Source organism: Plectropomus leopardus, chromosome 8 (assembly GCF_008729295.1).
Source record: "Plectropomus leopardus isolate mb chromosome 8, YSFRI_Pleo_2.0, whole genome shotgun sequence".
Classification (NCBI taxonomy): Eukaryota; Metazoa; Chordata; class Actinopteri; order Perciformes; family Serranidae; genus Plectropomus; species Plectropomus leopardus.
In genome coordinates, this window is record NC_056470.1 from 27,074,092 (window position 1) to 27,102,032 (window position 27,941).

At 39.5% G+C, this 27,941-nt stretch overlaps 2 protein-coding genes across 11 annotated transcripts in view; one reads left to right on the plus strand and one right to left on the minus strand.

Moving 5' to 3' along the window:
- Positions 1-9,264, plus strand: part of LOC121946950 (protein phosphatase 1 regulatory subunit 12B-like) — a 23,284-nt gene extending 14,020 nt beyond the window's left edge. For 2 of the 4 annotated variants that reach the window (XM_042491794.1, XM_042491795.1), the window contains exon 8: positions 5,761-5,842. Coding sequence is in view for 2 of the 4 variants with exons in the window: in XM_042491792.1 (XP_042347726.1) it covers positions 2,826-2,960 (135 nt within the window). In the remaining 2 variants the exon portion in view is untranslated. Of the gene's footprint in view, positions 1-2,825; positions 3,122-5,760 lie in introns of those variants that run through there. The other 2 variants (XM_042491792.1, XM_042491793.1) reach the window with 2 other exon arrangements.
- Positions 9,265-12,277: 3,013 nt separating this feature from the next.
- LOC121946700 (synaptotagmin-2-like) overlaps positions 12,278-27,941 on the minus strand; it is a 79,545-nt gene continuing 63,881 nt past the window's right edge. For 6 of the 7 annotated variants that reach the window (XM_042491389.1, XM_042491392.1, XM_042491388.1 and 3 more), the window contains 6 exons: positions 21,944-22,081; positions 21,632-21,799; positions 20,969-21,136; positions 18,926-19,043; positions 18,449-18,582; positions 12,278-15,664 (listed from right to left, as the gene is read on the minus strand). In XM_042491389.1, the coding sequence (XP_042347323.1) occupies positions 15,449-15,664; positions 18,449-18,582; positions 18,926-19,043; positions 20,969-21,136; positions 21,632-21,799; positions 21,944-22,081 (942 nt within the window). In that variant the 3' untranslated portion in view covers positions 12,278-15,448. The remainder of the gene's footprint in view (positions 15,665-18,448; positions 18,583-18,925; positions 19,044-20,968; positions 21,137-21,631; positions 21,800-21,943; positions 22,082-27,941) is intronic. The other variant, XM_042491394.1, reaches the window with a different exon arrangement.

Below are 27,941 nucleotides of genomic sequence, written 5' to 3' on the forward strand. Positions count from 1 at the left end.
GCCAACATGTGCCACCTACTGGAAAAGAAAAATGGTGGCAACACTTAACCTTTTGAAACCTGGAACAATTTTCTTACACTGTCTTCAGATGCCTTTCAAAAGTTTTTAAACCTTTGAACCATGAGAAAATTGGTGGGATTTCTTTCAAAAACATAGGGAGAAAAGGCAATAAGCAACATGGTGCGAAATTTTCCACAAATTGCAAGACATTAGTAGTTTAGAAAATTATTTTTTTAAAGCTATGTAAAATGTCTTGGGGAAAAAATTGGGAAAAACAATATTCATAGTTATTAAAACAACATATTTAGAATTATGTAACAGAATTATTATAATTTTTAAAGTATTTCTTCCAGGTCATTTCCTTCTTCTTTTCTTTTTTTTTAAATTCTTTTGCATCTTTTTTTGAAATATATTTTCGGGTATTTTTCTTGTTCTTTTTTCTGATTTCTTTTGAATTTCTGTCATTTCCTCTTACCTTGCTCATTGCCTTCTTTTCATGTTTTTGAAAGAAATCAAGCAAATGTGCTCAGGTTTCAAAGGGTTAAGAACTCCAAATGCAGAAATGTCAGTGCTGTCTTCTACCCAGCTGGTGTTGTTTTAACACTTACACCACTGTGTGTTAGTGTTACAACTGCTGCTGTTTTGTGTGTAGCTGATAAAAAACAACTACAAACATCAACAACACACATGCTGTAACACTTATTACCTGTGGATGGTGCACATAGATGTGACTTATCACCACTAGACAGGCATCGGTTAGACAACCCAATCGCTAAAATAAATGTTGGCATTGATCATCTCTGCAAACCACGGATACATTTCATTTACAATTTATTATGCTGCAGATTGCATTCAAACTAGGCTTCTTTATGTTAAAAAACGCTGTGGTTAATGGTTACATTTAGGCACAAAAACCACTGGGTATGATTACATGGTTTCCACACATTAATTTTCAAGGACCCTAAATAACTACTTTTCCTTTCTTGTCCCACTTGCCTTGCGTTTTTCAAACATATCAGATTCAAACTCTATTTGGACATAATTTCAGGTAGCTGGCATACATGAAGAGAGAGACAGAACGGAAAAGCAAATGAAAATGGAGAAACGTATGTGATGGTTAACAAAACACCACAAATCAACACATTGGACTGATGTTACATCGACAGCTTCAGAAAATATGTTTGCATTATGTTACATAACGTGGAAGGTTATCCACGAAAGATTACTGCCACAAATTCAATACACACAACAAAATTTCCATGACTTTTCCAAAAGTTTTACATTAAATGTTCTCCATGATTGTGGGGATACTCTGGTTAGGAAAAGGTCTTGTTTTGGTGTAAAATACCTACTTTTGATGGCACAAAGTCAGCTGTAAATGCAGCAATATCTCAGTGAAAAACAACTGCTTTTTCGTAGCCCTATCCCGTTTGAAACACAGTGATGTTGCAATGAAAAACAACTGCTTTTAATGGCACAATCCCAGCTGGAAAAGCATTGATGTCTCAGTAAAAAACAACAACTCTTGGTGGCTAAAAACCCGCTGAAACGCTGCAATGACAATAACAACCAGTTTGTTTTTTGTTGATTTTAAACCGTGGTCTGCAGCTTGGCACCCGTCTTGCCTTGGTGTCATGCCCCATTTATTTTTAAGAAAAGTACAATGCCAACATCTTTCTGGAGCGACTGGGCTGGGATAGATTAATTCTTACTCCTCAGGTCTGAACCTGCTGACACTGTGGATCCGTAGTTGAACAGTGCTGGTTTCAGGTGCTTCACATCAACAGCCCTGTGTGTCCTTGTTTTCCCTTTTTTCCCTTCATGTCCTAGTGTCTGATTCCTTTGTGGGGGTTTTACATTTCATACAGAAAAGCTGAATTATTCTCGACACCCTCTGAAACTTAATTAATAGCAACTGTGTTGAATTATCTGCAGGACTTGAGAGTTCGGTCCCATCTAATTTAATATCAAAGAGCTCGATATTAAGAGAGTGTAATAAAGGATACAGGTCATTATGCATTCTCGCCTCACTCTGTTCTTCTCTTCTCCCTCGCCAAGGGCACCTCTCCAGAAACTGCACCGTTTTATTCTAATACCAAGGGAACATTATATGCATGAACTGCTAGGTCCCAAACACAGGCTAGATTCAAATTGCTTTAATAATGTGTTTTGGTGTTGTAAGAAGCAGCTGGGTGTCCTCCTTAAACCTAATTTTTGGCCATATTCACACTTGTGTTTGGGTAGCCTGAAACACTGCAAGTGCTCTGTGTGTGCGCGTGTGTGTATGTGTGTGTGTGTGTAATGTGGTTTGCCCTCAGGAATCGCGTCAAACCACAGATGTTTCTGTTGAACCACATTGAGGTTCACCTCAAAAAGTCAGGCCAAGAAGAGACGGGAATTAATAACTTCTTTTCCTTTGACTTATAACAGACTAGGCTCTCACATAAAAGTGTGAAATAGCAGAATTTTAGGTTATGTGAATTTTTAGGAATTTTATATTCATATAATAACACCTGAGTGCGTCACCACTCTCTGAGCACAAACCTCGAGGTGAAATGGCTTCACAATTTCCTTTGCTCGTTGCAGCTTTTTCTGTTTCCTCTCAGAATCTCCCTGTTGTGTAAATATTCTTTTATATAAGTTCTGCTGATGAGTCCCTCTGATCTGTTGTTCTCCTCCCCTGTCTGTGTAGGTGTGTGGGCGCATGCCTGTATGAGTGGATATGTATTCAGTCTCAGTATGAGTCTTTCTCCTTGCACACGGCCTGCCTCCCTGCATGCTTTCTCTGTCGGCCCCTCTCTGTATCTCTCTCTTCCTCTGTGCAGGCTTTCCCTGCTCTGGCTCAGGTCCAGAGCTTGCGGAGGGTGAACGAGTGTCTCCTGGCTGAGAATAGAGCCATGCTGCGCGTCCTCGCCCGCCTCTCTGAGACGGCCTCCATGCCGGAGACAGAGGACCTCTGAGCCCCTGACATCATCTGCTCCTCCTTCCCCCTCCTCTCCCCTTTTCAGCCACATAACTTCTACACTCCCCTCTCCTCCTGGTGCCTCCACAGCCCCCCTCGTCCTCTGCTGTGTTCCTCTCAGGCAGGTCCTGCACCCTCCCGATGCTCACCCCCCCCCCACCCCGCCACGCCCCCCCCCCCCTCTTTTAACCCAATCTCTTTTATGGCCATCAGAGGGCAACCCTGCTGACCCCTCCCCTCCCGCAAACATTTCTCATGAGCCTCCTTTGAAGTGTATTTTTAGCTGCATTCATGTTGCATGGGGCTTCACATGACACGAACACTGCACTAAGAGGTTTTTTTTTCTTTTTTATAAACTAAATCAGGGATATTCAACTTGCTTTGCTTGGGCGCCACTTTTGCAAAATGACAGGAGGCCAGGGGCCAGTCGCAGGAGCCCGATAAATGTTTCTGGAATTTAAGGACATTTTAAGATTTTTGGACACTTCTAGGATTTCACAACGTTTCTGGTATTTTTGCATATTTCTAGGATTTTTTTTAGGATATTTCTAGGATTTTTTTAGGATATTTCTAGGATTTTAGGAAATTTCTCACATTTTAGGACATTTCTGGGATTTTAGGACCTCTGTTGGGGTGTGCAGGGGATCCTCCACTGACACCTTTTTTTATAAACAAGCTTTATTTTGATGTTGCTTCATGCACTTTGGCATCATGTATACTAAAAGTACCAAAATAATTCCTAGTGTGAATCAATTTACGTTTAATGTAAATTAAAAAATGTTTGGGGGGGCCACCTGGCACCCTATCGGGGGCCATGAGTTGAGTGTCACTGATCCAAATCACACATTCAGCGGCAGTCTGCACCATGAGGACTAAATGCATTTATAGTGGTAATTGATTTTGTGACAGTCAAATATATGTGGGTTCTGTGTAATGTGCTGTGAAATCAATGCAAAGTTGTTTTGCCAAGGAAATAGCCATTCTAGTCAATCTTCCAAAGAGGAAATGTAACGTGTGAGATCATTAAACTTCAAAATGAACAAGTGGATGAGACACTGGGTGTGTTTTGGACGCATTTCCCGAAATGTTCAACTATTCCTTTAATTGCATTTAAAGCATTAACATGATCATGCAATACATATACTGGGATTGTTATTCAGTACAGAGAAATTAAAATAGAAAGGCGGCTCCAAACTTGTGATCCGCCACATGCCAGGGGCCTTTGCTCATTCACCAGTTTTCGGTAATATGTCACAGCTAGAGAGCAGCGGGTTATTGTTTGTCTCTTGTAGAGGGGAAATACTTTGGCAAAGAGGGTGGTTATTTTTAGTCATCGCTCCTCATGAGAGACATGACCTAGTTTTGGGAAATTGACCCTCTCTCAGTTTCTCTCTGTTTGACTTTATTCTGTTTTTCTTTTCACATGCAGAACATATCTTCAAAGTCACTCCGCACTTGCATGATTGAGTACTGCACAGCATGTCTTTGTTGTTTGGCCTCAAACTTTACTGAAGGACAACTTGGAGTCCACTAGTTGTATATTATAGAGGATAATGTATCATTGTAGTCCTGGTGAACTGTGTCATTGTTCCATCTGAGGTTTTTAAAGGCCCACTGTGTAAGATTTAGGGGGATTTACTTGAGAAATGCAGATTGCAACCAGATGAAACTTCTCCTGGTTAGAATACCCTCACTGTTAATTAATAAGGATGTTTTGACCAGGAGCCAAATTATCTGCAGAGGTGTCCTACTCCCCAAAATAAACAGTCAAAGTGATTTAAATGGTTTAACTCTGAATAAAGCAAGTCTCATGTTTGTGACAGTCTCCTCCCATGCTCTAGAAGTCTCTGTTGCTCTCTCTCAGCCTGAGGACAGCACCCGGTTTGTTATTCACATACACTGCAACACACGCACATATGCATTTCATGACTGATCTACTGGCAGTAAAAGTTGTATTATTTGATTTAACCAGTGTTTTTTTTTTTGTAAAAAATTATTGTTGTTGTTAGCCAGCTCATTTTGTCACAGCTTTTGAGCTGGGCTTTGACAAAATCAGAGAAAAACAAAGCACACTGTGACTTCTACAAACACATTACACTAACCACCAGTTTCATTCAGGAAATCTCAGCCCCTGCCCATCAAAACAACAATTAGCAGAAATCTTACTGGTCAGAGGAGTGGATGAGCTTCCATTTGTCACAATGGAAACCAGATGCTGTCTTGCTGTCCTCACGTCAACAGAGAGCCTGAGACTGACGCGGGAGGGGCATTAATCACAGCTCACACTGGGTTCAGGTGCGGCAAAATCAGCAGACACCCTCCTCTCAGCTCCTGCAACACAGCAGATGAAAACCAGCAACAGAGACATCTAGAGCATGGGAGGAGGGTCATCGCACATTAAAAAATATAAATGTTATTCCGGCGCTCTCATCCTGAAGCGGCTACGATGGCCAACATGAAAAACATAATTGGCCCTGTCTAGAGCCAGTATTTGGGTGGTCTGTTCTGGGTTACTGTATGGACACAACATGGCCATCTCTGTGGACGAGGACCACTTCTTATGTAGATATAAACAGCTGATCCTTAGGTAACAAAAACACAACAATACTTATTTTCAAGTGATTATACACTGAAGAAAACATTATTTTATAATGTATTTCATTTCCGCTAATACATCCCCCTAAATCCTACACACTGAGCCTTTAAATTGCATTTTATAGCATCCACAAACAATTTAACATATATTTATATGTATTAACATTGGTTTCTGATATATTTTTTTCCGTCTGCTGTCTCAGATCTTAACAGAGCTAAAGTCAGACAACCAGAGGCTAAAGGATGAGAACGGGGCTCTCATTCGAGTCATCAGCAAACTGTCCAAATGAAAAGATGTCTGAAGCTCCTGTTCTGTGTCTGTGGACGCTCCAACCCTGATACGGCAGTTTAATTATCCACGACGTCCCGAGATGTGACTCCTCTCTGAGTTATGGTGATGGCTGATTTGCAGAAATAAAATTCCTGCTGGGACTTTTGAAGATCCAAAGAGAAGTATTAAGGAGTTTGAGTCAAATTTCACTGTGTGTTATGATGGAGTTACAATTGTTTGTTAGTTATTATTATTATTTTGTAGCATCAAGTATTTCACATTAATCAAATAGGGACCAGTTGTACTGTTTTGAATGACCTTTTAAGGCCCAGTTCAAACAGATCCAGGGGTTTGCATGAAGACTCTGTTTCTAATATTATACCCACTCTTCACGTCACGTTTGTTGCTACATGGAGCACTGCAGAAAAGTATTTTAATGTTGTCTTAATTGTTAAAGAAAGAAAGGGCCACAGAGTGGCATGGAGATATGTTATTATTAAAAATAAGGTTTGAATTAAATTAAAATATATAGTGACACAGGTAAAATAAGACCCAGCCAAACGACAAACAGGCACAATGGTTCCAAAAGCAAAAACTAAATATTTGTATGAATTAGGGTTATGTGATGTTATTTGATACCTTTAAGGTACTGACCAAAGTAACCCAGTACTAAGAAGTATTGAAATGTTTCCAGTCAAACAATATCTGCATTTGATCCTTATTTGCATCTCGGACTCCCTGCTGGATCAGCAGACTTTCGGTTGCTGCCGACTCCAGAGCTGCTCTCCTGCCGGCGAATGATAAGTTTCGCTTCTGCCCGGTTAGCACGAGCTAACACAGCAGCAGCTTACAACCAATAACAAGCCGTTTAACGCTCCCAAAAACTAACTGCAACACCAAAATGGCCCGACTCTGTCGTTATACCTGTTTATCATGAGGTAACAATAGCTGTGACGATAACAGTTAACCCTGTTAACTCTGGACCCCCCCGGCAGCTACAACCAATTCAGTCTATGGCGTGAAGAGATGCCACCAAAACATTCAAAAGTATGGCGATACAACATGCCTCTCCACTTACATTATGGCATTGAATGAAGTTCCCTGCTGGTATCAGTATCACTTTAAGGTTACTGGGTATTGGGTCTCTGGCTTCTCTCATACATTTTTATAAGAGATGTTGCACTAAAAAGGAATTATTTTGAACATTTTTACTCCACGATAAAGAAAGATATAAAAGATATTAAGGTTAAATAAGAGGCATGTTTCGCTTTGTGTTTGCGTTGATTGACAACATTCTCAGGTTGGTCTCTCAGCTGTGCCTGCTCACCGCCCTCACTGCTTCTTTAGTTTTAACTTTATAACTCCAAGCTCTGTAAACTTCCCTTTAGCAAACCTGCAACTGGTGAAATACATTTTTCTTGACATCTGGAAAATGAAATTTTATGATAATGTCCCCACTGCATTAAGTATTCGAAGGGGGCCGTATGCTAGCCCTGAAAGGAAGAGTACTGAGTATGTGCACTTTGTACAGAGCGGTCAGTGCTGATCTTTCATCACTAGCAGCACTTTATTATCTCCAGACTGGTTTCAGTTTCTATGATAACATAATTTAGTATTTGCCAGATTCTGTTCTTTGTATGGCTTCGGTAGCCTTTCATCTTTCATGAGTGTCCTTTTATAGAGCATTTGTTTTGTTTTTTATCTAATGGCTTCAACAAAGCAGAATGGCTACACAGAGCAGACAGTCCGAGGATGTGTCAAAGAAAGTGTCCTATGTTCTGTAATAGAGATATATTTATTTATTTATGTATTTCTTAGTTCTAATCTTTATACTTTGTTTACTCACATTACTTTGAAAAGAATACATAAATTATTTTTTGGGTGTCTTGGCCATATTTCTGTTCGGTGATGAAGAGATAAACGCCAAAATCATTCACTGGTAGACGTGCTGGATATCATTTTGGCCCCCACGACATTGTGTGGCCTTAAAGGGACGATTCAGCCCCAAATCACCTTGCACCACTGAGCTAGCTCATGCTACAGCTCAGCTGATGAGGACGACAGAGTTTTTAGAAATAAACTCCAGCTAGCACTTTTCATTATATTGTATGTGTAGATAACATAAAATGTAACACAACTGTCTTGTGTGCATTATACTGTCACAATAAATTAGGTCAAAATAACTATTGCCTTAGTACACTCAGTTGCCAGTGTATTAGGTACACCTGGCTATTTCTAATCGAATCCAGTTCTACAGCCTGCAAACAACTTTATGACGATTATCAGCCTTTGTTCCAGTCCTTTTGGAGGTCATATTTTTATTGCATTATATTGTAACGTTCTTCATTTTTTGGGGTCTATAAAATGTTTAAATAAATTAGAAAAGTTGCTACTACTTAACATAAGAAATACAAATAAAACCATGCAAAAGGCTGCGGCCTTGTAGTGGTTCTTAAAGGGGCTCATGGTGTGCTGTCACCCTCAGTATATGCAGCTCAGTTGCCAGAGAAAAATGATGGTATTGTATGTTGCTGCTGCTGTGTGACATTTTTACCTTTTTAAAAAAATGCATCATTTAAACCTTTCTGAACTGCATCTAACGTATAAGTTGACTTTTTCATCAGGAGGTGGAAGGGATGGTGGATGGTGTGACATCTTGGCAAGATGTCTGCCAAGCTACAGGCCACTGTTTGAGACAAACAAGCAGCAAAAGTGGTTGTGATGAAGTGAATCAATGCCGTGTTTACAGCAGCTTTTTTACCAACATGTTGCTGCTTTTCCTGCCAGAATCCAAACAGGGTATTTTAAGCCAAAGGAATGATCTTTTCCTAATTATAGTCAAGTGTTTTTGTACCTAATCACACAGTGTTGAAACATGAAGTTATAAGGCAAACCCTACACAATAACATGCAAATGTAATGTACGCATGGTTTGCAGAAATGTACAATGCCAACATTTTTTTGCTGTTGATCAGGTAACTATACTACAAAAAGAAAATAGTGAAGGCAGATAGAGTCATCCCTGGGTCAAAACATTTTTGTCATTTATGTATCTTATCATACTTAATATAGACTCAGCTTCACATTTTCATTAATATTCCTGTAGCTGTGGTGTGATAAATGATGTGCCCGAGACATGAATAATTTTGGTATCTGTCGTCCCATCACTTTAATGGATGATTTGACCAAAGCGTTGTATGATGTATTTCTTTAACAATATGACGGTTTTGGAGTCCAAGCGGGGCAGCGTGCTGTGACACCAGTGTTATCTTTGGTCACATTTACTCAAAACTACAGAGCTGTTTTTACATTTGCTGTAGATATAATGAACTCTGTAGAATATTGTATTGATGATAATGTTTGTAATGTGCTGATGATAGCTTAATGTACACACATGGGTTAACTCACTTTGCTTAATAAACTGTAAAGGAATGGAAGTGTTTCTCAGTGTGACGTTAATATATTATGCATCACAGGCGGAGACATTATTAGGAGCCAGCTGAGCTGAACGCTCGGCGTATTAAACACAAACAAGTCATGGTAATTAAAAGGCCTTTATTTCCTATTTGTTTTTTTTTGTTTTTTTTACAGAACTGGTAACACATATGATAAATTTGTAATAAGTTATTTGGTTCCCTTGATAACTTTATAAGGATCCCCAACGTTTGTCCACTTAAGGGTCAAGAGGAGTTTGTGAGCAACGTTTGTGTCCAGTCAAGGGCTAAAGCATGCGATCCACAGTAGGCACAAGTACTGACATGAACACGCGCACCACGACACTAGACACGAAGAAACACAGCTAGAGGACACAACCTGACTGTCCTCCGACGCTTTAAAAGATGATGAAGAAGAGAAAGAGGTGGGAAAAAAAGAGTCTTGAGAGTACAGTTGCATCAGGGATGAGAGGTGGGGGACTAAGCGCTCAAGAGGGGGGGGGGGGGGTTTGGTACGGTCCTGCATGTTTGGCAGTATACGGTATGTCCATGTTGTAAACATGAAGGCCGGCATTCTTTACGCTCAGCAAAAGCAGATTCAGAGGAGAAATCGACGAGCCCACTTTCCTACTCAGCGTAATGATACTGATAGCTGGTTACACATAAACAGGACAAAGACACAAACAGAAAAGCGAACGTGACTTGATTCAAACACAGTCCTACATTTCTACATTAGAAGTACACATCACACAAACAAATAAGGACAGAAGGAGTGTGCACAAGAATACAAAGAAGAAATACAGCGAGTAATAGAGGAGACAAGACAGCATGTTTCAAAGTGGTGTCTTTACCCGCTGAGAGGCTTCTCAAACACATTTTGACAGGGTGGTAAAATGATCTGCTGAACTTTGGATGGTTTCCCTTTTTAAATCCCAGCGTTTGTTCACAAAAAAACAAACAAGAAACTAGTTGTGTGAACCAACGGTGCTCTAAAACTGTCTCTGCAGAGCTGAAACAGCCCATAGTTTCAGACGCAGTTGTGCATAAAGTACATCTACAGAGCTACCGACAGAACTAAACAACCCCCATATTTAAACTAAGATTGTTTGAGTATTACGATCATACACACAAAGATGTACATTTAGGAATGAGTAATGTGTCCCATGCATGGAGACCTGTACTGTATATTGTAATTATATATTCTAGTGCTGTGTTGTTGCACCATGTCTGCTAAAGGGCCTACACTCCACCTGTTTATCCCACATATACAAGCACACACACAGCTCTCCCATAGAACTCAGATGTCACGTGACCATGGTGTGGCAGTGAAAATAAATCTCTTAAATGTGCTATAAATCGACCTGTAATCACATTTGCCTCACCGTCTGATGTGTTCTGTTGTGCTCTGCTTGAATTGTTTTGGCTTTGTAGATTCAAACAGTGTTGACGAATGCAGGCAACTGTGATCAGGTACTGGCAGTATTTTTTGTGATTTTTGTGTGTCTGAATTGTTCTCAGTGCATCATTTGGTCACAGTCAGGAGCATTAATGGGACGGTGGGTAAATATAATATTGCATTAGACGATAAGATTGTTGTCAGGGTAGAGATGGCAGTTCAGTGTTTACCTCTGAGAAAATTCAGCGACTGAGGTCAACTTAAAGGAATAGTACAATAGTTTTGGGAAATAGGCTTATTCGCCTTCTCGGCACCAGTTAGATGAGATACCGCTCTTATCTGTCCTTTAAATATAAAGCTGGAGTCAGGAGACAGTTCGCTTAGCCTAACACAAATACAGACAGGGAGCTTACATGCATAGTAATGGAGTAAAAATAACACCTTTGATAAGCTTTGATAAACTTTTTTGGAGGAGGAAGATTTTGCGACAGCCTTTTAGTAAACTACTACTGTTTTTAATTAACATTTGAGCAGCTGTGTTGTCATTAGGTGTCGGATCATCTAACTTTTTTTCCACCAAGATGTGATTTCAGTACACCAGAATGCCACCTTTGTTAATGTGAATTGCATGGTCAATAAATGTCATTTATACAGACAGAGCCAAATTAGCCATTTTCTCGTGGAACTCCCTAAAAACACAGATTTCCACCTGCATCACACAGTGCTGTGCACATTCTTGTCTGCCCACACTGGGTCGTCTCATCACTTTATTGGATGAGTTTTCAATACAGTGACCTAAAAAGTCGTTTATCAACTTCAGTCTCTCTGTGAGAAAGCAAATAAGTATATTTCCCAAAATTTGGAATTCTTATAATTTCATATCATGTGCATGACATAATATGTATTTTTATATTCTCAAAAAAAAATTTTTTTATGTGTTTGTCAAAATCATAACTCTATGCATAGTTCTATGGGAGGGATTCAGGCCTAAAACTTGGGTGCCACTGTTTTGAAATTTCTCTCTTTTTGCTTTAATATTGTTGGATCTCTCTTCTACATTGTTTTGAAGCTCGAGCAATAGACGAACCAACAAAAACCTCAGCGTGAGCCGCAGATCACCAGCAGTGTGTTATTGATTGTACGAGTACATTCTGCTGTGAAACTGGAAAAAGAGAAACTTGAAGAGCGACCCAGTTTGGTTCAGAAATTGCACTCAGCCCAAGAATAGAACACACTCTTGTATATATATATATATATATATATATGTATATATAATTTAAGCAGTATTATTGAGAACCTATTGTGATATTCTTATTTATACTATCAAAACAAGGCATATACGTTACTAATCACAATACTGTAAAATCAGCTACCTCTATGAAACAAGGACATCGACAGCTCTGAAAGTAGAAAAAGACACACTCACTCTACTAAACTCACAACTGTTCTCAAAGCTCACATATACAGAAAAAAGTGGATTTTGCCCTCTTGATGAACAAAGACCTCTGAACGGAATGTAAAAGAGAAACACTGGCCAAGGAAAATGAAGACATGTCAGATACTCTTTTTTTCTTCATAAATAAACTCTAGCTACTCAGCTGAGCTCTAAAGAGTTAGTGCTTGAGTTTTATGGCTTTAGTTTTATCTTATTCATTTATCTTGTATACACGTACACATATTGTATAATAAACACAGTAAAAGAGACACAGCCGTGAAGGGTTTCAGGTCATTTAAATACTGTAGAAGTGAAAAATAAAAACTTCCAAGTAAAGAAAGAGAGAAGACGGGAATCCAAGTCGTTTTGTGTTCGCTGGAATGGGATTAGTCATCGTTTTGGCCCTTGGAAATGCGTTTTTACAAAGATATGATCAAACAGACTTTCACTACTGGCACAAATAACAGCTCCTACAATCCACCTACAGATTGCAGAATTATTCCATCTTTTTTCGAGTTATTTCAGAATAACAACGTGCCAAATCTGTTTTTAAAAAATAGTAATAGACTTGGAGACCCCGACATCCCAAACATTGAAAATTTAAAACATATTTCGCTTCTTTAAAAAAAAAAAAAAAAAAAAAAAAGCAACACCAATAAAACAAGTCAAACATTGGCCTTCAGATAAGCGCTGAAAAAATGTATGGAAGATAAATGGTGTCAAAAAAAAAAAAATCCGATCACAAGGAATTATATAGCAAGCATGCGGCTACATTTTCATCCTACATGAACTCACACACAGTACTGGACGACACACTTGCTTAAGAATTTCAGGCGTGGAAAGGTTCTTATTAGTAATAGTACTCTAATATTTGTATGACATTCTCTCCAATGACCCTCATGGAAAATAAATACACATTTGTTTCATTTAGAAAATATACAGTGCATCTTTTTTTCCCCCTTCGTTTGTGTTATTAAAATGACAAATGACACCCATTTACGTACACGAGATATTTTTGCTTTGTCTCTAAAACATGCTCCTATGTACAGTATTTTGTATAAACATGCAGTATCAACGTGTATGAACTATGTATATAGGCAAAACTACACACCGATGGGTTGCTTGATTGCTTCCATGTTGCCTTTTCTTTAGTGCTGCTTCGTCAACAGAGGAAAAAAGATAATGTGCGATGAAAAACTGAATGTGGGCTATGTCGGTTATAAAAAAATCAAGAGTCAAAGTTTCCAACAGAGGAAGATACAAGAGCCAACATTCATAAAATTCAAAAAAAAAAGTTGATTTACATTGACTTTGCTTTTTTTCTTTCTTTTTTTTTTTGCACACAGTTAACGGGTAGTTTATGCTGATTTAAATTAATAAGTAGACCTGGAAGCAGGCACACAAGACCTGATGCATATTAGGAGTTTGATTACTAATTACGCATCCTCCAATTTATTCAGGGCTGATAAGTTTTGGTCATTTTGGATTGTGTCACTAGACAAACTTCCTCTTTAAAATTAATCTTCAGCAGAATATTAATTTACAAAACTGAACCAATTGCATTCTGCGAAGGAGCCAGGGAGCAGCATTAGATTGTGTCTCTTTTCTTTCTTTTAGAGTTTTTTTTTTTGACACACATATGTGTATATAGTATGTAGGAGGAGACCTGTCTGGTGTGCCACAGAAAAATTCAATCTCACAACATTTCATCATTAAAAAATAAAATCTACACAGATCAAAAAACAGCGTCAAATTACCACAGAACAGAAACATACCCAGTAGTGCAATTAAATTCAACAGTTTGGTAAGCTGTGTATAATATACACATGATCAGTGCCTTCTTCCAGACCATATCCTTGCAATCGAGAGTGAGAAACGTAATATTCAAACAATCAATACACAAAATGCCCAAAAAAAAGCAACAATAACAAAAAAAAATACATAATGCACTCCTTTGCTCTTTTTTCTTCATAAAACCAGCAGATATCAATGACATTAATAATTAAAGCTCTGGTTTCTGAGGGTACTTAACGTAACATTTGGATTTAAAGTGCTTGAGGAATAAAAGTGTTTGAAGTTAAATAAAATGGATAAATGAACAGAACAAGAAAAATAAAGAAATGAAGAGAACAACACCGCTAACTGGAAGGCGTCCCTGGTAGTTGAAAATTGCTTATTTTGTTACTTTGAAGGCTTGTCTCCTTTATGACTGTAAGACGGTTATAGGGATTCCTTTGAAGTAAAACCCTTGTGTCAAGTCCATGACTAATGGCAGTAGCACTGAACAAGTGAGATACAGAATCAGAGGCGTTGGGAGGGGAGGTGGTAGACTGCAGGCAGTAATCGACACCTTGTAAATATCATGTCATTGGTGGTTGGAATCAGTCTCTGTTGTACCCACTCTGATAATATTTCCTTGCTTTTTTGTTATTCAAATGACAGCCTTTTTGTCAAAAAAATACACAAATACCCCTTTTTTTCTGAAAATCCACCACTCCCTGTTGCCTACCATTTCATGGATAAACTAGCACTAGTCGTGAGCCTTACGTCACCGGAAAATAAACAAGCGCTTGGATCCGACGGTCTCATCAAGAGGAGTATTTGAATAATAATAACAACCCGTTTAGAAAAAAAGGCATGGAGTTTCAGTTTCCTCTCAGTTTTCCTGAGACGATGGGTGGAAGGTTAACTAATCAAAAAAGGCAGTGTGTTTGTGGGTAACTGGATATATGCCTATCCCTACTCGCTACCCAACTCTAGGAATGTACTTCAAACGAACAGAATCATCTAGTATGATAACTGGCAGGTGTGGAACATGGTGCACAATACACCTAAGGAATGGACCTGCTTGTGTTATTTCTCTATCATATGGCAGTATAAAGCATTTTATTATTAAGCACTATTCTAAGCAAACTGTGTCACTAAGGGGAAGGGGTGAGAAGTACAATATGAGTGAATGTTAATGTTTTATCCCCTCTATCACCAGATTCCCATATAGCACTCTTTGTAGTCTACTCTGTATTCTTATTAATGGAACCACAACCCCAATACAAAAATAGATCTAAAGGAAATCAACGGAGTATCTGTCCATCCTGTAACTTGTCTTCTTTTTTCAATGACATGATTTCATATAACATGATGCTTTTTTTTTAAACTAGATTTCCCATCATGTTGAATGTATGGATCTTTTGAAAGGTGGCAGCGGGAGAGGAAGGGGAGGAGGAGGGAGCAGATGAACAGTTGGGGTGTTCTTCTGGAATATACACTGATACGTGGGGCCCGGGGGGAGATGGTCGAGGGGGAATGCGTGGGTAAGGTAAGGTGGAAGGTGGGGGACGATGTGTTCAGGGGGGAGTTTACTTCTTGGCATTCAGGGCTGCGATGGCAGCATCCACCTCCTCCTCTGGCTGCAGTGGATGCCACTGGGCGATGGGGCGGCGGGGGTTGGCCAGCATGTCGGACCAGTGTTTCAGCCCGGCCCCCGTGCACTTGCTTCCCACCAAGATCTTCCCAATGGCATCGTTCTTGCCAATCTTGTCATAATCCAGCACTGTGATCACAGCTAGGATTTTCTGGGGGAGAAAGCATTACAACAAGGTTCAGAATGCCACGATGATCACAACGATACGAGGGGGGTGAAGGGTGCAGAATTTTACTCAAATACTGATGTTTTGTGTGTGGCATTTTTGCCTTTTATTGGTTAGGACAGAATTTAAGCATGAAAGTGGGAGAGAGAGAGAGAGGGGTTGTCATGCAGCAAACATCACTATATTATTACGATACTTCCGTCACAATACAATATGATTGCAATTTTAAATGTTTTGCAATATGCCGAGTGCTGCAATAATTCATATTGTTATTTATTGCAATATTTATTACCTTTTTTTCAGCCGTAAATTATGTCCCCAAGGAAAAATTTGTCAGCAGCTGTTTTATCCAATAAAATAAAGTTTCAAAGATAAAGTTTCTCAACTCAATCATTTTTATTGCAGCAAAATGTATCTAGTGGACTGATTTGTATATTTGTATTTATATTATTAATCACTTTTATTAATAAAACAATCTGTGCTTGGCGTACTTTTATCGATACCATATTGCCACACAAAACATTGCGATACCATGTTACTGTATCAATTTTTCCCCGCCCGACTATATTCAGTTCAATTCAATTTTATTTCTAAAAACCCATTAGTGTAGCATGAGAAAACTGATGTCCAACCAGGTTTGAATGGGTTAGAGGAACAGTTTGACATTATGGGGAATAAACCTGTTTGCTTTCTTGCCGACAGTTAGATGAGAGGTTTGATACCACTGTCACGTCTGTACAGATTACGGATTATTTCTTGGAAAGCCGCAGTGACTTCCTGGAGTCTCTGCTAGTTGCCTGGCAGCCTCACAGTGATGTCAAGTCTTCAACATTTTATGCTAAAGTAATCTAAGTGGATGCTGGCTGGAGCCTTTAATTTACCAGACAGAGATGAGAGTGGGATCAATCTTTTGATCTAAGTCTCAGCAAGAAGGCGAATAAGTGTGTCTTCCAAAATGTCAAACTATTTCTTTAAAAGCTAAAATATGGTGACATAGCTCAAGTAGAGAGGACTCGTGAAGTGAGCAATCATTCTCAGTAATGGTAGTTACACAGCACTTTCTAAAGTTTTAAAGGTCTTAAGGTTGCCAACATTAGCCACCATACGCATGCCCGCTGCAGCACCGCTATCACAGTGGGAAGTTGTAGTGACTCTGCTGAGTCTGCTGCTTCCTGCTGACAGTGAATTGATGACTTTGGCTTAAAATGTAGACATTAATGACTGTCTGCCAAATAACAGTTTCCCCTAGTTACAAAAAAATCACTCCAAATAAACAAAGGGCTGCTGGTGTTCAGTTTAACGACCATGTTAAAGTTCCGCCTTTTTGTGTTTTAAACAGCGACCAACACTATGAGTGACGCACTTGCGTGAGTCACCGGTGAATATGATCATTTGTTAAACCAAACACTGTGTTTGTTATGCTGACTGAATTATCTTTACTCTGTGGTCATTTGTTTGCTAAGATTATATTTCACAATAACGCGACAGTCAGTAGTTGCAGTGGTAGTTACCCTTGACAGTGTAATGTCAGTAAAGGTGACAGCAGAAAATTGTAAACTTCGTCAGACTCTTACATTTCAATGCGCATGTATTGTTGGGAGATACTAGTGCAGTAACAGCAACTTGTTTACCTCCAGTACTTCCCCAGATTAGTGTTTACCAGCAACCAGACTGCAGAATTTGTGGTAAACTTTATAGCTTAGTGTAAATATTTAAATGTACTTAGTACCATGGATACGCATTGCTACACTTCTAACCTGCTTGACAGTTTGCCATGGTAGTGACTTGTCAATCACAAGGTAGCCACACGCTAAAGCATACCCTGCTTTATCGTTTATTTTACTCTAAATGGGACTGTAATTTACAAAATGAGCATTATACCGTAGTGAAGAAGACTCTGAAGTAGCAATTGAGACCATAAACTCATTAGGATGATGTTTAGTGGGGAAAAAAATCAAGTAAGAATTGCAACCAGTGGAGTCGCCCCCTGTTGGCCATTAGAAAGTATGCAGGTTTAACACAGTTTGCATTGGTTTAACTTTTCAGACGCAGAGACTTCGACCATTTTTTCACGCAGACAGTTTTAGGCTGAAGCACTAAAACCCAGTAGTGTAATTTATTATAATTTTATTAACTATGAATTCTCACATGCTCTTTACCAATAACTTAGTTAAAGGTCAATGTGACAATCTAATCAAAAAATATTCATTTATATACAGGTGTGCTCCTGTCTTCAGCTTTATCTGAAAGAGACCATCTATGGTCTAACTGTTAGCAGTCATGTTCAAACAAAATAATATAAAAATCTGGGACAAAACAGCAGTGTGCAGGTATTATTTGTGTCATGTGATTAATGGATTTTTCTCTGCCTGATGATAGATAGTTCGGTAGGGCACATTGATATTGATCTATGAATACATTTACCTTTTTATAAATCAGGGTGTCTACTGATATCAGACACTCAAATTTAATGCTTTTTCAGACCTTTTCAAAATCATTTTTAACCAAATTTAGGTCAGATTTTTTGAGAAATAATCTTGGTCTTATTCAAGCACTACAGGTTAGTATAAAGGTTAGTAATGAACATGTAATTTCGTGCAGAGGTAGGTTTTATGCAGAGATATGATTATTAGAATGAGTTTGATTTATCTACATTTTGCCAACAAATAAGTGCAAGTATAAGGTAAAAAGTTAAACTTAGTTAGACTTTTTAAGGACGTGCAGTGCTTTTTAACACCTGTACTTTCTTCAGCGAGTCCATGTCCTTACCTGCATTTGTTCAAGAGGAATCTCAAAGCTGAAGGACTCATTGTAGTACGGATTCAAAGTGTTCTTCTTCACTGTCGTCTTCTTCTTCTTCAGCCTCTTTCCATTCTGCAGGAGGTTAATTTTCACGTAAGGATCTGGAAACAGAGAGATTAAGAAGAAAGCGTGATTAAAAAAAATGCCTTGCACATGCATGTTTGGGTTGCAGTGCTGTGATGCACCAACAGATGGGGCCCATGCTGAAGCCAGAGGGGGGAGCGAGAGCTGGTGCATGGTAAGCACTGCAGCGTCAGCACGTGAGCAGAGCAGGGCCGACCTAATGGCTGTGCTCACAGGCACGTTCCTGTGTACACTGCAGTCCCACTGCAAGCACCCACATTTCACATTAAGCTGATGTATCTCGGCTAGACCGTGAGCACTGAAATTGTGTCAGGTGTGATAATGAAATGCACTATCTGATGCTCAGCTCTGTGCATATACCTGACAGCCCACCCACGTCCATTTTCTTCAGGTTCTTGGCCTCCAGGATACAGATGGTAAGTTTGCCAGCAGTGGGGACGTAACGCAGAGAGATGCAAATGTCACCCAGCTTCTCAGGCTGTGAGGAGGAGGGAGGGGGAGAGAAAGTTAAAGGAGGTCTGACGCAGAATTTATATCTTCTCTCTGATGTAAGGCGCACGACACAAACACACAAACTGTCCCTCTGGAGTCACGTTTTAAATATGCGCCGTCTGTGCAAATAATTCCTGCTGCCATTAGTTTTGTTTTAGGAGCAGGAATTACTGATATTCTTAAGCACATCTCATTGGCCTTTTCAAAGGTAATAAAATATCTGAGACCGCAAGCAACTGTAGAGTGATTATTCCTTCTTAACATGGCTCTGGGGAGATTTCACTGATTGATTTTCATATTCTGGTGCGGCATTATTGTGAAAACACCAAATTACAGACTGCATGGATACAAAGGATGCAGTGCAGTCGCTTAGAAAAACAAAAAGTGTGTCCTTCAGCGTTCTGTATCTCACCAGATGAAGTTGCCACCTTGTGCCCCTGGTTATTTTAGTATTATGTCATCAGCTGAGTAAACTGTTCAGGTTGCTCTACGTGAAAATAAGTGTTTTTGCTGATGGTCTGAGGAAATTTACTTCAGTTTGTCTAAAACCTCTCTTATTGGTTGTATTATGATTACAGTCTGCAAAGAGAATAAGACTTCTGTTGCATATTAGTTACTATTTAAACATCCAGCAGTTACAGAGCACACTGTGTTTTTGGCCACCTGGTGAATCTAAGTCCAATATTCACTCTCTTTTAGCTTTGTTCTGTGGTCTCAATAAACTCCTCAGGGAATTTTAAACTGCAATTTGCTCCACTCTGTTCACCAGCAAGTCTCTAACTATGTTTGCTGCTGAGCAGGTAATGTACGGCGGTTTCTTAGAGCTGCTGCACTAAAAGCAGCTGCCTCCTGTGGCTGAAAACAATGCTCTGAGAGCTGTGGAAGTGAACTAAAACAGCACATTTGTGGGCTGGGCTGCTAAAAACAAAAGATGGCCCGAAATTCAACATAAAGCAGATTCAGGTGATAACTCTATGTAGGTGATTCATTACAATTGACCCTTTTGCCAGTACAGAAATATAAATTAAATCCAAACAGTGGCGTTTTTGTGATGTCAGTCATTACCTTGGCCATGCCTAACAATTCGAGGTCACCAGTAAACAGGAGAGTGAAAAGGGAATGACATTTTGTGAGGTGATCTTCATTTCTTTGGCCACATTAACATTTACTTGCAATACTAGCAGAGACCAGAAAAAACAGTACGTTGCTTCACACACTAGTGAGTTAAAGAGTATGTTAGCTCCACCTACCCTTTCTGGTAGACCAACTACTGCATGATAAAGGAAAATGCTTCACTAACTGTGCGTCACCCAGACACCCAATTCATAATAATACAAATGCAATGGCTTTCTTCAGTAGGCTATAGGCTCAATCTCCATAGTTACCTCATTAAGAAATAGACAGTGACTTAACAGACATTAAAAGGTCCAGTGTGCAGGATTTGGGAGGAATAATATTGGCAGAAAACAACTATAATATTCAGAAATGTGTTTTAATTAGTTTATAATTATGTGAATATATTAGAATCAGTGTGTTTTCATTTCCTCAGAACGAGCTGTTTACATCTACATACAGAGAAGGTCCTCTTTCAAAGAGCCTGCCATGTTGTTTCTACTGTAGCCCAAGAGGGACAAACCAAACACTTGTGCTATATAGGGCCATTTGCGTTTTCACGTCAGCAAACATAGGTCTCCTTCACGGTTGACACACGGGAGATGTTTCATTTGGTTGCAATATGCAACCTAACAGCTAAATACCACTAAATCCTACACACTGAACCTTTAAATGAAATCTCTGAGATTATTACTTCAAAGGATCTTTATTATAATCTATGCAGGTATTGGCCTCAGATATATAGTAAAACGTGCATAAGTAATAGACATGAGCAGCAGCGTGCCGCATGACTCTTACCTCTTCTTGATCTGCGCTGTCCAGGTCTCTCCACTCCTCAATTGGCTTTGCCAGGTCAAGGGTGTTCATGGGTATTTTAATCTCTCCGATGACATCATGTTTAGAGAAGCGATCAAAGTCATAGACTGACATCACCAGAGTCTTTCCTCCCATCTCTTGGAATGGAATCTGGGAGACAGAGGTAATCCCATTTTCATGCATCACTTTCAAAGACCGATCCTCAATCCTAAACTTATAGAGCAACTCAGATCAGAACTAGCATTATTGGGTTGTGACTTTGGCCTCGAGCTCAAAATGGCCTGACGTAAAAGCGTGCACCCTCAGCAGAACCAGCCTGACTTTGACAAGGAGAAGGTGTTGGTATTGTTTTTTATAGAGCTGTGTCAGCAGCAGGCGAAGTGCACCAGAGGTGGCCCTCTCCTCTAATTTGATTCTCTGCCACATTCTCCTTGTCTGACACCTTCAATATGTCTGCTGCTTTTTTATCACTGCTGGGCAGAGGTGTTTGAGAAATCAGATTCTAAGCAGCAGCTAAGCCCTCACAGACAAAAAAGGACGAGCGTTTCACCTTTACCAGGACCCTTCTACAAATCAAACAGCTTGGTGAACTTGTTGTTTTAATAAGTAATAAGTAAAAGGTGACCACGAGATGTTACAGCTTACCTTGAAGGTAAAGGTCTCATTGAAGACAGGATTGAGTGTTTTCTTGTGAACCTTTGTGTCAAACTTCTTCTTTTTGTCAGGGAGGACAAAGACCTTGACGTAGGGGTCAGAGGTGCCTCCGCTGTCCATGGAGAGGAGATCAGCTGCTTGCAGGATTCCCACAGTCAGCTGGCGGAGGCAGGAGAGAGGAGGTACGTGATTAAAAGTCAGTGTGTATTTTCTCCTTGATCCTGTTTCTCTTTTTTGATAATCGACCGTGAAAAACAGGCCAAAGGCTCCACATCTGGACAAGAAAATGTAAAATAAGCTTGCCTTGTTCTCCTGGAAGTCATAATCAATGGAGTACTGCAGCTTCCCCAGCTTCTCTTTCTCCTTCACTTCCTCCTCTTTCTCGTCTCCAGTCAGTCCGGGTTCGACATCATCTTCTTCATCATCGTCATCCTGTTGTTTCTGCACAGACAGAGGGGAGGGGCGGGCGGCAGAGGAGACCAACAGTGAGAGGGCGTTTGTGAGGTGGCGGCTGTGCTGAACACTAAACCTCGGGCAATAGCAGTCGGGTTAGCCACAGCACCTACCTGCCACTTACCCCCGCTCACCCAGGTGTTACTAGTGCAATCTGTTCATCGATGGCCACGGTTGCAACCTGACTTGATTTCACTATTTCTTGGGTGACACCATTTGCTGTTTTCTTTTTTTTTCATGAGTGTTACAGGTGGGTTAAAATCTACATTCAGATATGGGGGAATTCTCTTTGACTACAAAATATTGTAAAAAAAAAAAAAATCCATTTCAATAGAACTGTTTTATTGTGGAAAGTGTGGAGAGAGATAGAGAGAGAAAAGGAGAGAAACAGCAGAATAAATACAGTCAATATACACGGGGTGGACAGAAAAACAGGCACACCTTACAATATGCAGCAATCTAACACATCAACCATGCAAAAAAAAAAAAACAAAAAAAAAAAAACTCCAGAACATCTTCCTTTTCACTCAAAAAAGGTGATTGTCAAACCTTTTCAAATCAATATATCTTACTTGTGTAGCTGCTTGTAAGTGTGATATTACAGGGGTGGACAAAATATTGGGAACATCAGTTGAAACAGGTCTTTGAAGGAACTGCATTGTGGCTACACAAGCAGCTGCCCAGATCCTAAATATGACTCATCCCTAATGAGTCACATTAACTTTTTAAAAAGTGTAAAGAATCGTGACTGTATATCCCACACAGCAGAAAGCTGCATCAGCTGAAATGAGCCAAAGTCACAATTAAGCAGACTGAAGGACATTATGGGATATTTTCTCAAAAGGGTTAATAAAATGAGGTTAGAAAATGCATCCGGTTACTTCCTATAACTGTATATATATATAGTTTTATTAATGCTCCAGGGATGTTTTTACATGTTTTACCCTCTTATTGCTACTTTGTGGAAATTTGTAAATGGTCTTAGGTTTGACTGGGTTGAAATATGATCCCAATCTTTTTCTCTCTATTCTAAAGAACAATTCATGTTCATCAATGTAGACTGTTGTCTGCAGCCTTTATAGCTGCAGGATAGACAGTTTCACAAATGTGGTACACTTTGAGGCTCTCTTTGAGGTCACACTGGATTCATGGCCTTTAATAAAATAGCGAACTTGGAGTCTAGCCTAAAGCAGCTGGGATTAATAGCGTGCGCCTTAAGCCAATAAGGGCACGGATGGATATTGCAGCTGCCCGTGATAATCGATAGACTTAAATGCTTTGACCTCAGCTGGCCCCTCAGCCCTCCGTCTTTGGTTGCTGTACTTGTTTTGGCTTGTTTGGTTATTTTTTATTTCTCAGAGTGATGCATTGATCTATCAGCCTAACACTGGTATCAGCCAATATCCCTATCAGCCAACAAGGTGACATTCCAATGGTGGTGCCCATTGGTTGTTTTTTTTGTTTTTTTTTTGCTGAGTCACATAAACTTTGTGCAGGCTAAAACGCAGGGCTCGACACCATGGTGCTCCATTCCCTGAGACAACAGAAAATACGTTTTGTATGAACAGAGGTCTTTCCAGGGACATCTTCTGGACGAAATGACGGAGTAAACTCACTATTGTTACGTCAGAAGATGCCCCCTAAAGTGTTCCCGATAATGCTGCATTATGAACAACAAATTATGAACAGCTGTTCGCAGCTGGTGGCCAGAACTAATAGCTAACTGAGGTTGCATTTAGTTACATTATAATTTTTGCAAGCTCTATTCAGGAAAAATGAGTATTGGGCGACGGTAAATTATTATGCTGTCTTGATGGTAAATTCTAATGTTGCATGATGTGGAGACATTTATTGTTTTCACAGCAATATAAAATTGATGTTGAAAAGAAAATTATGATATATTATACGCTGAGAAAAAGACTTTTAAAGCAGTTAGTTGTTTCATAAATTTGTATGATTAAATCTGTGCTCATTCAAAGGAAGTGTAATGAAGGGCTGAATGACTTTAAATAATTAGGTTATTTTCTATAATGAAGATTACTTTGTTTCTTTTGTTCCTGGCATAAAAGGGTAAAAAATAAAATAAAAACAAAGGCAAAGGCAACAATGACAAAAAATAAATTAATTAATTTTAAAAAATGATATCAGCACCAGCTTTTGGCCAAATTATTATTAGTATTAGTATTAGTATTAGTATTATTAACATTAGTATTGTAGTGGCCCAGAATTTAAAATCAACAAAGTTCAGTTTTTTTTAAAACAAAAACGAACACTGAACAAACTAGTTTCTATTGCAGAGCTATTACACTGCATTGCACAATAGTGAAAGGCGTTCTTGTTATATTGTCCACCCCGTGTACAGCATTTCAAACACAAGCTGTCACAAGAAACAGAGCGTCCTTCCTGAGAGGAACTGAAGAACGGCGCTTTGAGGAAACGCTGTGATTTGATCAAACTCCTGACGCAGTGATTCCTGACACTTTTCTCCAAAAGCTCTCAAACTTAAACTGCAGACGAAAATCCTCAAACTGATGCTGTAAGCTTTTTGGCAAACAGGTTTATTTCAAGCCAGACAATATTAAATGTTTGCACTTTATCTCCTCCTGACATCCCAAAGTCTCATTAATGTGTTTACACTTGTATTGCTGATCGGATTTTGCTGCTATTATTGTACTTTGGTCTGATTATTATAACTGAATTGTGAATATATTTCAAAATTTATTCCAAACAGAGTCCAGATTTTTCCTGCTGATACTCTAACATGAATTATTGTGACTCTTGATCACATGCTAGGACAAAAAAATCAGTTCAGTTCAGTGACAGTTTAATAGCTCCTGAGATAATCAACAAAGAAGATAAATCCATCTTGACTTTACACTACACCCGGTGTTTCGTCTCTTTAGAGGCGGCTGTGACTAATCGAGTTAAAGCAATCTGATCCGATATGAACATTAAAGTAAAGTAAGTAAAGTCTCATTTACGATACTGCATGGATAATATCTCAGTATGGCCTACTGTCCTACGGCTGTCTTCTTGAAAAAACACTGATGTCTTCGTAAGACTGGAGGGTCCAGCTACTCACTGATGAGCTGGAAGAGGAACAGGGCACACACACAGATAATACACACCCACTACACACCATACTGTACTATCAAACACTCACACACACGTTTGCTTACATGCAGGCTCTCATGCATGCTTTAACACTTTCTCTCTCTCTCTCTCTCTCACACACACACACACACACACACACACATTCTCACACAATAACCTTATATGTGGCATTCTCTATCTTTATTGTGGTAAATGCTTTTCATTCAAGCATGCCAGGCCACACAATGCAGGATCCAAGTTTCCTTCTGACGGCAAATGTAAAATGAATTACCTTTGAATTTCTAAAGACGGATTAAAGTAATGTTTTTTTTTAACTACCTCTGCAAATTTTTGTGAAACCCAAAAATTTCTATGCATGTGTTCTGAGTGAAATGTACACATCCATGGAGGGATCATGCTATAATGAGAATTTCCAGTTATTCTCAAACTTCCAGTGAGGGTTCAAAGATGAAGACATGGTTTGTCTGAATGTATGCCCTTTGGTGAACTCAGTGGGGTGAATTGTGAGCTCAGTACTGAGGTTTTATCTTTTAAAACAGCAAGTAGATTGTAGTTTTATCTTTACATTGACTGAAATCAGGCCAAGTGGAGCTTGGGCAAACATTCTGGCCCACCATTTCTCCTCAGTGAGACCCGAGTGCTTTCAGGGAGAGAGGAGGTCAATGACTTGTCACCGAGTATGTCAGCAGCATGGGTCATCCAGGAAAGTTACTCTCAAGTCAAGTTGTGGCCATTCAATGGTACCTACTGCAAGGGAATATGCTGGTCTTTGTCAAGAGATACAAACAGCTTTATCTGTCGTGGAACTCAGAGCGTGTTTGCACGCAGGTGGGGCGCAGCATGTGAATTTCAGACCCATGTCAGTCACCGTATCTCTGGAGGGAAATTGTTTGTAATATGTTTGTTGTTTTTTTTGTTGTTTTTTTGGTTGTGTTGCACATTGTAACGGTGGAAACATGCTCAAAGCTCTCAGTTAGGTAAAGTTCCAGCTTATTATTTGACAAATATCCAGCTTACCCCTTGCACATGCATGTTAGTGATCTCTAGTGAGTTGCTGAGTGCACTCGTCATTCAAAAGGCTCAACCATAGGATGAGTTTCATGTTCATTTCAAAACACTTTAACACGTCTCTGTTCTGTTTTTTTTTTTTTTAGCCAAAAAAATTGCAATCTCTGGATATTCAAGACATAGCAGTTGGTGCGGCATATCAGTTCAGTGGATTTTGCGAAGCAGCTTAAATCGCTCCCAAAGATTCCTCAAGCACCCGCAGCACCTAAGCTTGCAAAAAACTAAGGAAGCCATAGCACTCATAGTCATCATCACTGCAATCCAACCCCTCCAAGCCCAAGCCCAGCCCCCCCACCACCACCCCCCAACCACCGCTCCCCCCCTGCCCTGGTCTGCGCTTACTCAGAGCGGCCAGAGAGGGGCGCCGCGTGCTATCAGACCTACCGTAGGCAGAGAAGTCCACCACAGTCAAGATACACGGAGCACACATAAGACACAAAGCAGGAAGGAGGAGAGCAGAGACAAAGGAAGAGATTGAACTCACAGCAGACACCAAAGAAGTGTAATCACAGCAAATGTAGTCAGCTACACTGTAGGGAGCGAGGAAAATGACAGATAGAGAAGCCTCCTCATTAGCACAATCATATCTTGTGCAGCAGGGCCGTCAGCTTTTAAAATAACTCCACGTTTTTTTTGGATATATTCTTATTGTCAAATCATCCATCACATATGTGGAAAAAAAATAATTACAGGCCCAAAAACAGCAGCATTGTGCTAACTACTAATTTTCATAATTACTCTTTAATGACTGGGGAAAACAATGGTTGGGTTGAATAGATAAGAGTCCTGTCATTTTCCACTCAAATCCCAAAGCACAAGTGAGAGAAAGAGCAACAATAACATTAATGACAAATACATTAAATAACAAAACAAAAAGAAAGAGAAAAATGAAAAATAATCATGGTGAATAAAGAATGCAATTAACACCTGCGGAGAATACACTGACTGGGTTAGAAAGCCATCATAGAGTTAAACAGCCTGTCTAAATAACGTGTAATCTAATCAAACAGGAAACGTTTTACTAGAATAAAATGTGCAGCACGAGGACTGCTGTTATAGAATTAGCTGTGTCAGACTACATGCATGTTTTTCTTCCAGTACAAAGCTATATTGTAATCCCCATAGATGTTACATAATCAGTCCCTCCAGGATTTCGCAGGATTGTTGCAGCCTGAAATGCCTGATTTCAGAGCAACTTTTCTAAAAGAAAAATTGATGCATGTTGCAATGTTTATAGGCATTTTCAAATGGAAAATTGACAAAATTGTTGCGGTGCTGTCTCGTATTAGGAACTTATAATTACAAGCATTCAATGTTTCCTTCAAAATTACGATGTGTTTGTGATGGTGGTGGTGAGGGGAGGCAGCAACAGCTGATTGATGACTGTGTGTCTGTGACTCTGAGGGGCTGAGTTAATACACTGCACACGACTCCACAATGAAATGAGATGCTACTCATTTTCAAGTGTAAAATTTTTCGTAAAGTTATGCTGATTGGACAAAATTGCACGTCCTGCAAAATTCACAGGGATCGGCTGAATTTTTATTAATTGTTGTGATCAAAATATTGCGACATCCTGGTGGGAATGCATAATAGGCTCATAAACAGGTTAAAGTTAGCTGTGATGTGGCTCGCTTCATATACAGTACAAGTGAAAATATCCCCG